This window comes from Drosophila albomicans, chromosome 2R, assembly GCF_009650485.2.
Source record: "Drosophila albomicans strain 15112-1751.03 chromosome 2R, ASM965048v2, whole genome shotgun sequence".
Lineage (NCBI taxonomy): Eukaryota > Metazoa > Arthropoda > Insecta > Diptera > Drosophilidae > Drosophila > Drosophila albomicans.
The window spans coordinates 21,431,027-21,444,219 of NC_047631.2; the positions used below are offsets into that span (position 1 = coordinate 21,431,027).

Genomic DNA, 13,193 nt, shown 5'->3' on the forward strand with positions numbered 1-13,193 from the left:
TTTAGTCCGCCACTCACACACACACTTTGTTAGCTGCATTTACACACAATCGTCAGTTATTAACCTGGACCTCGGACCTGGAGCTGAGCTTTGGACCATCACTGACGGTCAAAACCCGGGCAGCAGACAATGCAACGCCAAATGAAAGCTTTGCAACCTGCAACCTGATTCGAGCTCACACTCGACAGGTGGCCCAGCGTGCCAGTGACAGTGAGTTGCACGTTGGTTGTGGCATGGTATGTGCAGGCAGCAGCAGCAGCAGCAGCATCTATGCCATGCCACACAATAAGCGGAATATGAAGGCGAGTCATGTTGTCAGGGCAGCAACGTATCCTTGCCATGCCAGGCAGCTAGCCTGGCTGACTTGCTGTCTACTCACTCTTAGATGCGGCGAGGTCGTGTAGTTTTAATTAATTTAATTTCACGCTCATAAAATGCCAAACAATGCGAGAAACTCCGGCACACACTAAACATCGCACATCATATGCCGCACAAGCATAACAGAAGGTGGCAAAATCGTGCCAAGAAGTCAGCCAAAATGCTTGAAAAGTTTTGTCGAGCTGTCTAATATATCTAGATATCTCTAAACAGCAATTGCATAATTTGTGCATACGCTATCAACACACAAACACACCCGTCATCCGTCAAACGTTATAATTCAATTTAGAAATGCATTGCAGCGGAAATAAGCTCAACCAAACGGCGATCGCTGACTCAACTAGGGAGCAATGGCTGCAACTATATGAGAAACAAAAATGACGAAGACTAAATACTCTTAATTATCATTTTGAATAGTAGAAAGTCTGGTAAAGAGATTCACTCTAAAACAAAGACTTTAAAGCATAAAACAAAACTACATAATTAAGTTTCATTAATATAAAATATTCTTTAATTTTGTTTACATCGAATAAATTATTTTTAATGATCTTCTTGTAAGCAGCTATCTTCTTGTATGATTTAATGAGAATTTACTAAAATTAACTGAGAATTTTATCCATTTTTGATACATTTTATTAATGTTTCAAATTAAAAGTATGCAACAAACTTCGCAGTACAAAATTTGATACTATTGCCCAACATATTAGAGATTCAGAGATTTAAATAAAATAAAAATTCATACTGCACTTAATATAATTAAAATAGATTAATACAAAAGAATATATAATTAATTCATGATTATTTTTTAAATCATATTTCTCAAACCTGCTAATGATTAATGAATAAAACTAATAATTCAAAATATTGCTAGGGAAATGATTTCAACCGATCAGCTGTTGATCACTGAAAATTTTATATAATTTATCTTTTCTCCTTTCGTCAAAAATTTCTTCACAAAATTATATAGCCCACTGATCAGAAATTGATTTATAATTTGTTTTGATTTTACTTGTTACAAATCTATTCACAAAATAATAAAACCCTGTGTCAATCTAGAGCATAATGTAACTGTTCTCTGTCGTAATTGAAAGCGTCATAATGTGATCGCAATATGTGTGCAGCTTGTAGGCGGATTGACGGCATTATGATCATAGTACTACATACAATATATAATGTGTGTCAGTTGGACAATGGCCCCGACGCGCGATCTATGGCGAGTGAACTTCTAGATCAGGTATTCACACACACACACACACACACACATGGTGTGTGTTTAATGGACTGCCAAAGCGAGCACGCGATGCAGTTCATCTGTGACGATCATTAGTGAGCGTATCTTAAAGATACGATTGTATCTAGCTGTGCATCGCAAGGCTACAGCTGTTTGCCAAATGTACGCATTTAAAGCTTTTTATGGTTTGCTTTTCGTTATTTGTTGTTGGTTGTTATTAATTGTTGACTTCCCATTTTCGTCGCATCCGCCACATGTGGCGAAATTGTTTAGATTTTGTATGCCATCGTCACTATTTATGCGCTTTTTTTATACTTTGTTGTGGTTGTTTTTCTACTTTTTGTTTAATTCTGCAAGTAAGGCAAACGCAAAACACCCGCACACCCGCACACACTCACTTAGTGTGTTAATGATCTGCTCTGCTGCGCCGCATAATAAATATAGCACAACAACAAACAGGTCAAAATAAAAAAGCGGAAAAGACGAAAATATTATACTGCTTTGGAGCAACGATTGCAAATCATTCACACCTGCTGGCGCAAGAGGAAACATAACTATGAATGAATATGTAATGAGGTTAATGCTAATAAGAATAAAGATAATATTCTTAAGCAACTTCCATTCAATTCCCAGCAAACAACTCAATAATGATGCATATCTATCACTTTCAATTATTGAGACTCAATTGAATTTTGCCTTTCAAAACACTTAAATCACACGAGAAGCACATGATCTTTTACGTACATAAAAGTAAGAAATAAAAGAACTGGCAAGATACGACGTTGTTCAAGTTCCCGAGAATTATCATGAAATGTTGTTGATTCCCATTCTCGATGCAGTAATTTCCATTCTCATGCATAAATATTTAGGTAGTGTTTGGCATATGATGATGTTGATGACGACGACGCGCCGTCGCGACGGAATGATCTGATTTCTGATCAGCTTTGATGCGGAGATAGCAATGAGGTGTGAGAGGCTAAAGAATAGCCTCTCATTGCTTAGCTTCTCTTGGCCTGGACGATGGAGTGTCTGCCTCAACGGACTGACTGACTGACTATGTGAGTGGGTTGCAGATGGTGCCGTTTATTTTGTTTATTTGTGCACACAGTCTTCTCTTTTCGTTGTTTTTTAATGCGAGAGAAGAGCTGCTTATTTTTTGTGCAAATTGCTAGAAATCCAAACACACATTCGTTGCGCAAAACGTGGCAAAGCATATGACGATCATGATAAAGAGGCAAACCAATTAAAAGACCAAAAAATAATAATTAACTTATTTTGGCGAATTGGCAGCGGAATGCAAATGCCTCATTAGCAGCACGACTGATAAAAGAGATGTTGCAGACGTTGCATGCAACAATCAGCATACAAGATCCTGGCAAATGCCCAGAAACTAAAACTTCCCCCACATAGAAAAAAAGAAGCGAACTCACTTAAGTAGCTCACTTGCAACCTGTTGCGTCTGCCACACACAATTGCCTGGGCAGGTCGTCACTTATGGGCCAGACATTATCATCATGCTCATCAGCAGCAGCAGCGGCAGTGGCAGTGGCAGCAACATCAGCAGTTTTCATTCCCTTGCCACTTGCCACTTGCCGCACCAACAACTACGACGACCACGATATATGAGCGAGGAAAATGCTACACATTTTGGCTGGCAAATCACGCAAATGAAATGCACAAAATGTGCGCCATTTATATCATGCAGACGACCTGCCTTAGTCTCCCTTTCCTTCCCTGCCCCTGTGCCTTGCCACTAGTGTTGCCGCTGACGTGTGGCAGGTTGCCTAGGAGGAAGAACTCGGGCAAAAATATGAGGCAAAAATATGAGCCAACAGGCCACAGGCAGGCAGGCAGGCCGCAAAAAGACATTGCACAAGAGCATTGCACACGAGTTGCTCTCGCTGCTAGCTGAGACACAGTCACACCCAACATGCTGCTTCTCCTCTCCTCCTCCTCCTCTTTGTCCTCCCCCTCGGGTCTTGCCCCATCTTGTGCCACACTCAATTGCGCGCTAATTCAGCGCAGCTAGCACTTAATAATTTCTTTTCATAATTGAGTAAAAAAAATTGAAATGGAAATAAGAAAAATAATATAGTGACGGAAAGCTAACGGTGCGTCGCATTTAACGTAGACAGCCTGGGTGTGATAGAGATGTCAAGATATGACACTAGGCAACTGTCTGGCTAGTCAGTCAGTTAGAGAGCGTCCAACATATTGCAGACTGTGACAGCCACATGTCGAGGGTTGCTATAAGAATAGATCTGTTGTTTTATCATGAAAAAACACAATTTTGTAAGAATTAATAACGATATTTCCTCTGTAACTGAATAGATAAACTATTTACAATTTGAATAATATCAAATTATGTAGAATTAATTACGTTTAACTCTTAATGGATTGAAGTCCTCTCAGCTTGACAAACCTCAACAATTTCGTAATTAATATATAATTTAGAACTAAATATAATAGTTTGCTCTTTAACCTTAAATGAGTAAGGGGCCAAATTTTATAAAGCAGATAAAGCCAAAAGTGTGGTATTATTCTTTAAATATACCAAATTATTATAAAGCAAAAATACTGAAATATAGCGAAGACCATATTTGGTATATCTAGTATGTAGTACATTCGAAATATACCTCAGAGGTTAAAATATACCATATTGACGGACAATTACAGTATTACAATGACACCCGATTACAGTAGGCAAAATATGGCATACAAAAGACAGGCATGGTAATATCGTGTCGGCTTTTGACGCTCATCAAGAATACATATTCTTTATAGAGATGCCTCTTTTTGCCATTCCCTACCGCCACAAAGTTATAATAACCTTCTAGCAAATAAGATATTTGTTCAGGAATGCTATAAAATAGCATAGCTATTTACTGAAAAACGTATATATATCGTATATACATTTTAATAATAAAAATATAATTTATATCTAGAATATCTGTTATATAGCTTTTCATTAATGGGTATGTCGTTTCAATTTGAAAAGGACCCAGCCTTCCTTTAATAAATATTTAATTGCTAATTAACTAAAAACATTAATTTAAATAAAGTATCCTTCTAAGATCCAACTTTTCTAAACTCTCAAATTTCTTGTCTCATGTATCTCAAATACTTAAATACTTTGACTAACTGAAGTAGCAAACCATGCAAAGTCTGTGTAAATTGCCCACACTATCTTGACTTGGACCGCCCAGCGTTGATTGAGCTGAAATGCATTCACAGCATCTACAAAAAAGAGATTTATGAGTGTTGGGGGTGAGCTGAGGAAGTAGAAGTGAAGTGGCAGGCAGATGGAGTGCCGAGCTGCGCTGCGCTGCGTTGCCTTGGCAATATCTGTGCAGGGTCTGTTGTAAGGGTCTCTGACACGTCTGATTTAAGTCACCATGAAAATGCTTTGAAGATGCACGCGCGTTAAAAAGGCAAGGTGCGCAAATTAGTTTGCGGTGTGGTGTGGTTTGGTGTGGCTACTTGACAGTAATTGCCACGAGTGGGGCCACTTGAGGGGACAAAAGCCTGTTGAATACGAAATAGAAAACCATTGATCAATAGCTTCAAGATAAGACAAGTGGAGGAGTGGAGTTTCGACCACACGACGACGAATGGACGATGTTAATGGAAAAACAGATACAGCAAATTTGCTGGCTATTAATTTCCAATTGTGTTGGGCCCATTGATGACACTTTGAGCAGCTACCAAAAACCGACAACTTAATTGGCTTAGAGGTTGCCAGGCAACGACATTAACAGCAGAGCAGCAGCAACACACAAACACATTCGTACAAAAGGAGCTCCACAAAGGCAGCTTAGCACGCATTACGAAACCATAATACGTTTGGCGATTAATCAACTGTCTAAATAGCTGGTTGTGGAGGGGGAGGCCACCGAAACTTTTGGCTCTTTAACTAATTTATAAGATTTTTATCAGGGCAGCGAGCGCCATCGTTGCGCTTGACCCTTGAGTGACCCACTCAACGGGCGTGATAATTGCACTATAAAAATGCGCAACTGGGGAAATAAATTAGCAGTAGTTTTTTTTTTTTTTTTTTGCTCGTTCTTCTATTTTTGTTGTATTGTGTGTGTTTCTCTTGTTGCTGCCATGAAATAAATCTCAATTAATATGAAAATCGATTACGTTGCGCATTAATTATTTAAAAGGACGAGGCAAATGAACAGGAAGTTTCTCTCTTCCTTCCTCCATTCAATCCCCTCGAGGTCGCATATAAATTAACGACACTACCTGCAAATGTGTGTGCTTGTTCTTGTGTGTTCGTGTTATTATTCGACTTACGTTTTCTTTCTCGTCGTAGTTCCAACTTACCTGCAACAAAAGAAAAAAGAAGAGAAAACATTAATTTAATTAAATGCAGTAAAAAATTTAAAAATGAGCAAATAATTTATGTGCAACGCAAATTGAATTCAACGATTTAAAATACATATGAAACATAAATCAGCGCAACAATTAAATTTCAATGTAGAAGCAACAAAGTATTTTTTTTTAAATTTATTAGTGTCAAAAGGCCAACACAAAAGGAAGAGGAAGAAAAAAAAAGAGTATCCTTTCAACCCGAGATAGCGATTGAAACTTGATGCTGCATGAATTGTATGGGAATAAAGCGTATCACGTTCACAACCACAACATTGTAACGTGTCTTGAGCAACATTTATCATGGCAATTCACTCAGCCAACCCACACACACACATACACACATGTGGGTGTGTGCAACAATGATAGCGAATTGTGGACACACGGCATGTGGCCATTGTGCGTAGCAGAGCAGCGCTTAAGTCGCTTTTGTCCTGCAGGAAGTCTCATAAGTCATTTCTCTAAGTCAAATAATTCATAATCGATTTGCAGGACCAAAGACGATGCTGCTGTCGTTACTCCCGCTGCTGCTGTTTGCGCTGAGCAAACACACAAAGACGCGGCCGAGTGCCGCGGGACTAGTTCGTTAGGCCGAGACCCACAAAACTTGGTCCAACATTTACCTATGAAAATCAAAGTGAGCTCTGGGACGAGCCAGCAAGCAAGCAAGGCAAACAAAGTACGCTCCTTGAATTTCTATTAAGCCAACTAACTCAAAAGTAATTGCTAGCTGCTTCTGCTGCTGTCCGTGTAGCAATTGCACGCATCCACTCACTACACGTCGCTCTACTTTGTCTACTTTTTCCCACTCCCTTTTCGGGGTTTAGTCCTAGTGGTCCTTGTGCTAGCTCTCTGCTGGTCATCAATATGTGCGCGTTAATGGATGCCTAAATAAATGATAACTTCAAATTACGATTGCTGGCGCCCCAGCAGCAACAGCAGCAGGAACAGCAACAGCAGCACGTACTGCTAAATACATTCCACTTCGCTGCAGTTTCGAGCCAAAATATTTCCACGTGTTTTCACTCGGGGGCTGCAAGTTGAGTCAACTTCCCGGCTGCTTAGTTATTTTCAAAATACCTCGCATAGTCAGAGAAAATGTATTGGTATTTTCACAGCAACAGCTTTGTCAAAGACAGATTTATATCTCAAGACAGCAGAGAGGTATCTACACTTCGATCACAGTCTATTTTCACTCCGACAGCATGTCGGTAACTGGGTTTTTAGGGATTCTCTCGGTTCGGTTTTTTGGTTTTGCCATTTTGCTGTTACGCCACACGCTTCACCTCAAGGCAAGTTTGCGCTCTGCGGTTTTAGCTGCCGTCGTAGTATATGTTTGTGTTGCGGAAGCAGATCATTAATTTTTAATTTTAACATTTTGTTATACACTTAAGCGAATTTCCTGAGCACTCGTGCTCTAGCGAAAAGTTATGGGCAATCAAATGAAAAATGCATTGAGAATATATAAACAAACAAAAAGAGTGGCTAAAAATATTTCGAACAACACATCATCTCGAATAATTGTGCTAATTGTGACCATTTAAATGCAATTAAATACCCTGGACATGTGCTTGACTTTCGACATCGACATCGACTTCGTTTCGATTTGGAGAAACAAATCGCCCAGGTCACCCATGGGTCATTTGGAAGTTGAAGGGTCTGGCTGCTTAACAAGGTTAACACAACACGCTAAGCAGCTGTCCAAGATGCCTTCGTCGTGTGTTCACGTCGCAACCTCGGTGCACTTGAGGCGCAATCGTTCAACGTGCTGCCAAGCAGCCAGCCAGCAACTTGCAGCATCGCAGCGTTGCATACAAATTGCTCTCGCAAGTTAATGTGTGTGTGTTTGTGAATTCAATGTGGTTGGAATACTTGGATTGTGGCACGTGAGCTTTTGAAATGTGTAATGGACATTGCTTAATTCCATATTCTATGCTATTCAATGTTGTTGGTTGCAACTTGATTTTATGCAACTCAGGCATCATCATAATAGCTCATTATGTTTGTTGGCTGGCTGACTGGCTGCAAAGGCGCATGGCCAAAAATTCATTAGCTAAAAGGTGGCAAAGCGTTGAAAATTAAAGAGCACCGAATTTCGAATTGCCAGAACGCTGAGAACGTTGTCTTTTGACGCTAGACGCTAATTGATTGCCTCAATTGCCGCAATTGATTTAGTCTAGCCCCGGCTAATTGATAGCAACAACGTGCCACAAGAGCACAAACACACACAAATACACAGAAAACATTTTCATTGCGGCTATTTTCGAATATATAAACCACGCGGCGCAGCGCGCAGGTGAAGAGCATCAGGTGAGAAGCGGCAGGTGAGCAGAAGCGCCAACATCACAATCACAAAATGATTTAATAGATCATTTCGAGCGCATCGATAAAAAGCGTAAATTAATTAAGCATTTTACATATGCTAGCGATACATATCTATCTCTGCATATAGCATAGATGATTTATAATCTACAACATATGCCTGCCGCCTTTGCGAAGAAGAATGACTTTGCTCTTAAATTTCACAGACAATATTTTTCATATAGCATAAGCGTATACATACATATATTTATAGCTGCATCAGGTCTTTATACACTTCCCCGAGAGTGTTGTAGTATTTAACATTTAATATGTGACACTTCTGATATATTGAAGTTAAAGTTAAAGAGTTGTAAGATATCATTTATCATTTCATTTATGTTATTTAGACAGTTCGTCGAAAGTGTTTTAACATCATCACTCAATATTGAAATTGTGAATTAAATTTACATTTTAATTAATATACTTTCATTAATATGTTTTCTTTTATAAAATACCTTTAGAGTATTTAATCGTCGTGATTGCGCAGACCTTTCTCGTTGTCTCTGGCTATTTCTATTTTTTCTGCTCTTTTATTTTTGTTTGAAAATTTTCGTACGTTGCGGTTTATTTTTGGGGCGCCGAAAAGAAGTGCATAACTTGGCCACGCTCCAACGACCCACGCAAATAAAGAAAATGCTACTGTGTGAATATTGTTATATTGTCTGGGCATAAAATATTAAAAACCCATTTTTTATGAGCGCCAAGTGGTCAAGTTTACAAAAAGCACAAAACCAAATTTAAAATAACATTTATTCCTCTACAAATATATTATTAAAAGCGCACTAGTTGCCTTTCCGTTTGTTTTAATTCTTATATATTTTCATTTTTTTTTTGTGTATTTTTTTTTATGTCTGTGACAAATTTTAAAGCTCACAAATAGCAAACAAGGAATGGCGAACGGCGCCTCCTCAATAAACGTGAACATATAGTCGATTTATATAGTTGTCGCATAAATCTTGGGTCGGATTAAACGATATCATGGCGTCTTAATGTGGCAAATTGTAGTGCGACCATTCACAAATCGCTTCTATAATTATGTACAAATAAATATACCTTTTAACTCTTGTCCACATTGTTTATACGTGAAATTCTTCAGCGCTGTTTCCGGTTATTTATAAATAAATCGTAAAAATTTATTAAGAACTTCAAAAGAGATTGCACAGAGCGTGCACAACACAAAATATGCCATAAATCTGAAACGTCGCTGTAGCTTTTGGCCTTTTATATAAATATTATTAAAATTCTTAAAAAATCTGTCGGCTTTTAACATTTGATTTGAGCACTCAAATTTAATTGCCTTTCTTTAAGTAGGTTGTTGTTGTTGTATATCTTAAAGCCATTAAAGTTGTCCCACATTTAAAAGATACAGATACATGTGGCATAGTAAATAAAATACAAAGTCTGCAATCCAATTGTAATCCCATGTCGTTGGCATAATTCAATTAATAAACCATTACCCAATTGTACACTAAAAACATGTAGCAACAACTAATAAAAATTGCATTATAAATCCGAGCAGTAAAAGCGAAAATATCACTGACGAAATGCTGCCACATTAATTTGCCACATTTCAAGAGGCGGCATAAACATGAATTATCTTCTAATGGCATGCAAAGGCCGAATGAACACGACACAGAAGACACAAACATACACACGGCAGAATGTGTCTCTAGCAAAACATAAATTCATAATTTTTCATTAGCGCTTAGATACGTCTGCCAGCAGGAGGAGGGAGGAGGAGCAGGAGGTAGGCGGCCATTAAAACGTCGCCAACTATTGACTTATGACCAACAAGAGGCGGAGGCAGAGTCACAGAAGCAATGCCAACACAAAAGCGCGTCGTCTAATTATATAGCAACCATGTCCAGCGCCCAGGCGAAGAAAAAGCAGGAAGAACTTACAAAGCGCAAACATGAAAATGAAATAAAAACGTAAATATTATTTTTAGACTAAAGAAAGAAGGGAATCGTCGTGCCAAAAACTTTCCACCAATGTGGAAGAAGATACTTTTAGTGGTTTACTTCTTCAGCGGAAATGCGGCACACACACACACAAACACACACTCTGAGAGTGCTTTGAGATTCATTTAATGCCTTGTTTATGGTATATTTGATACGAGGGCAGCTTAATGAACACACGTCGTATACGTAATGGATACAAATTGAAACTTTATTTACCATTCACATCACAGCAGCTAATCGAATGCAATTGGAATTTTTTTAGATTTTGTTATCTTTTCGGTTTTTGCTGCAAATTGTCGCACAAATATTTGCAATTCAATTGCAACTGAATATCAAATCAAATAAAATGAATTTAAATGTAAAGCATCGTCGCTGTTGTTGTCCATGAGAGATCACCAAACACTCACTGTGACTTACTCGCTCCCTCGCTCACGCTCACACATGCTTTCCATTTTCCATTGAAATAGCAAATGCCAAATGGCATGAAAAATATTCAGGAAATTGGAGCAACAAGAAAAGCGCAACAGCAACAACAACAGCAACAACAATGCCAGAGGCATCACATTGTTGACTGTCGACAGACCGACAACAGAAAAGAAAAAAATATAATTTATTTGCTCGGCAAAATGTTAAACATTCTATAAGTTTTGTGTACAATTCTTGGTTTCGTATTTTATTCGATGTTTTTTTATTTTTTCTATCCGTTGTGTCAAAGTTTGTCGCAGAGCTAAAAAAAACCAATTGCAGTTCAAATGGTCCACACTAGAAAGTTCAAATTGCAGAAGCACATGTTAGGGAGCTAACATACTCTTAAAAACTACTTAGGACAAAATGAAGATTCAATTTAAAAAAAAAACGAAAACGAAAAAGTTAACACTTACAGCGCTCATGCTAAGAACTTTCTTTCTTTTACTTTTCGCCCCAATACCAACATAAACTTACCTAAAACGAAAGAAAAGAAAACAGAAATCAAAATATTGGCTACTATAGATAATATCCTTATATGCGATAATATCATGCAAACTTCTGTATTGTTAAAGCTGTTTGTTTATGCTGCCGTTCATGTTTTAGTTTATTGGACATGTAAATAAACAACACAGCTGTGGAAATGCCACAAGCAAACAAGCGGAAATCGACAGTCTAATGATTAAGAATGGAAAGTAAATAAATTTTTGTTAAAAATACAATGAATGCATGCACAACTATAAATAATGATTCTCCAATGTGAGTCAAAACAAATAAAACCAAAAAACGAGCTAGCAGCTCAGTTAATAGAAAACTAAATAATAGATTTGAGTTGGAAACAAACACAAGCGATTGAAATTCAATTAGTTGAGTTTCATCTGTAATGGAAGAAGGTGAATATTGAGTAGTATTTTTATATCCGCTACCCATAGGGTAGAGTTGTTGTGATGTGGTATATTTTGTACGCTATGGTATATTTCGAATGTAGTACTTTATCGATATACCAAATATAACACTTGGTATATTTTAGTATTTATATATTAATTTGGTATATTATGATAATAATACTGCACTGTTTTGCTTTTATTCAAATATTATATTTTGTACTCTATGGTATATTTCGAATGTAGTACTTTATCGATATACCAAATATAACCCTTGGTATATTTTAGTATTTTGCGATATATTAATTTTGTATATTTTTTTTGTATTCAAATATTATATTTTGTATTATACTTCATCGATATACCAAATATAGCCCTTGGTATATTTTTGTATTTATTTATTAATTATGGTATATTTTGAATATAATACTGCACTGTTTTGCTTTTATTCAAAATCGGTAAAAGGTATCTCACAGTCAAGCACACTCTTTTTTCTTTATTGTTTTTATGCATATCTATAAACACAAAATAGTTTAAATTACTTTAATTTGATTTCGATACCGATAACTCAGCTTGTAAGCATTTAAAATATTCTCGATCGCTAGCCAATCTATGAATCACAAACTAATTAAATATCAAACTATTTTTTCACACCAACTATAAGTTGCTCCCTCTCTCTTCTCTCTTCGCTCTATCGCTCTCTTATTCTCTTCCGCTGCAGCAGGTCGAGGAGCCATTTAATAGTGTGTGAAAATTAAAAATTCCATTTACAACAGAGAAAACTAACACACCCAAAAATAAAGCATAATATATCTGTGTAAATTGCCTGTAACGTTGTGTGCTATATATGGCTATTGTTGTTGTTGCTGTTGTTGCTATGACGGTATCGTCGCTAATAAACCGCTTATCTAATTTGTTATAACTTTGTTGTTATTTACCTATTGTGGGCCCGACAAACAAAAAAGCAAACACAAAAGCTTTAGAAGCCCACACACACACGTACACACATACACGCATACACTGGCAAACATTTAATCTAACACACGCATACGCTGCAGCGTGGTTATCTAAAATCGTTATATGGCATGTTAAAAATCTGTGTAAATTGTTATTGATTTTTACGGCAGCCACGGCTTAATGAGCGCCACACACACACACACACGCAGTTGACAACAGCATGTGTGGCAGGCAGCTACAACAACAAAGCAGCGTAGCAAGTGAAAAAATCAAAATGAAATGCAGTTTATTAGTTAAATTGATAAAAATTTATGACGCTTGCCCTTCTCAAGTGTGTGTGAGAGAAAGAGCAAGATTCAAGAACACACTCAAGTAAGCGGCAACTTTAACTTAGTATATTTGTACCCTGTAGTTGCAGCTAAAAGGGAATGATATGTGAGTGTTAAGCTATGTGACAGATTTTCTAATTGTTGCATTCTTAAAAGATTTGAGCAAACAAAGAATGCTTAGTTATTAGAAGTTCGCTAGAATTGGCGTTGATATAGTATAAAAATAGTTATTGTAAAAGTATCAATGATTCAG

At 37.3% G+C, this 13,193-nt stretch overlaps 1 protein-coding gene across 10 annotated transcripts in view; it reads right to left on the reverse strand.

Moving 5' to 3' along the window:
• LOC117575473 (polypyrimidine tract-binding protein 1) overlaps positions 1-13,193 on the reverse strand; it is a 164,533-nt gene that overhangs the window by 134,546 nt on the left and 16,794 nt on the right. For 7 of the 10 annotated variants that reach the window (XM_034259693.2, XM_034259703.2, XM_034259702.2 and 4 more), the window contains 2 exons: positions 11,187-11,247; positions 5,909-5,938 (listed from right to left, as the gene is read on the reverse strand). The exons of 2 other annotated variants lie outside the window; for them this stretch is intronic. In XM_034259693.2, coding sequence (XP_034115584.1) covers positions 5,909-5,938; positions 11,187-11,195 — 39 coding nt within the window. In that variant the 5' untranslated portion in view covers positions 11,196-11,247. Of the gene's footprint in view, positions 1-5,908; positions 5,939-11,186; positions 11,248-13,193 lie in introns of those variants that run through there. One more of the 10 variants, XM_034259697.2, reaches the window with a different exon arrangement.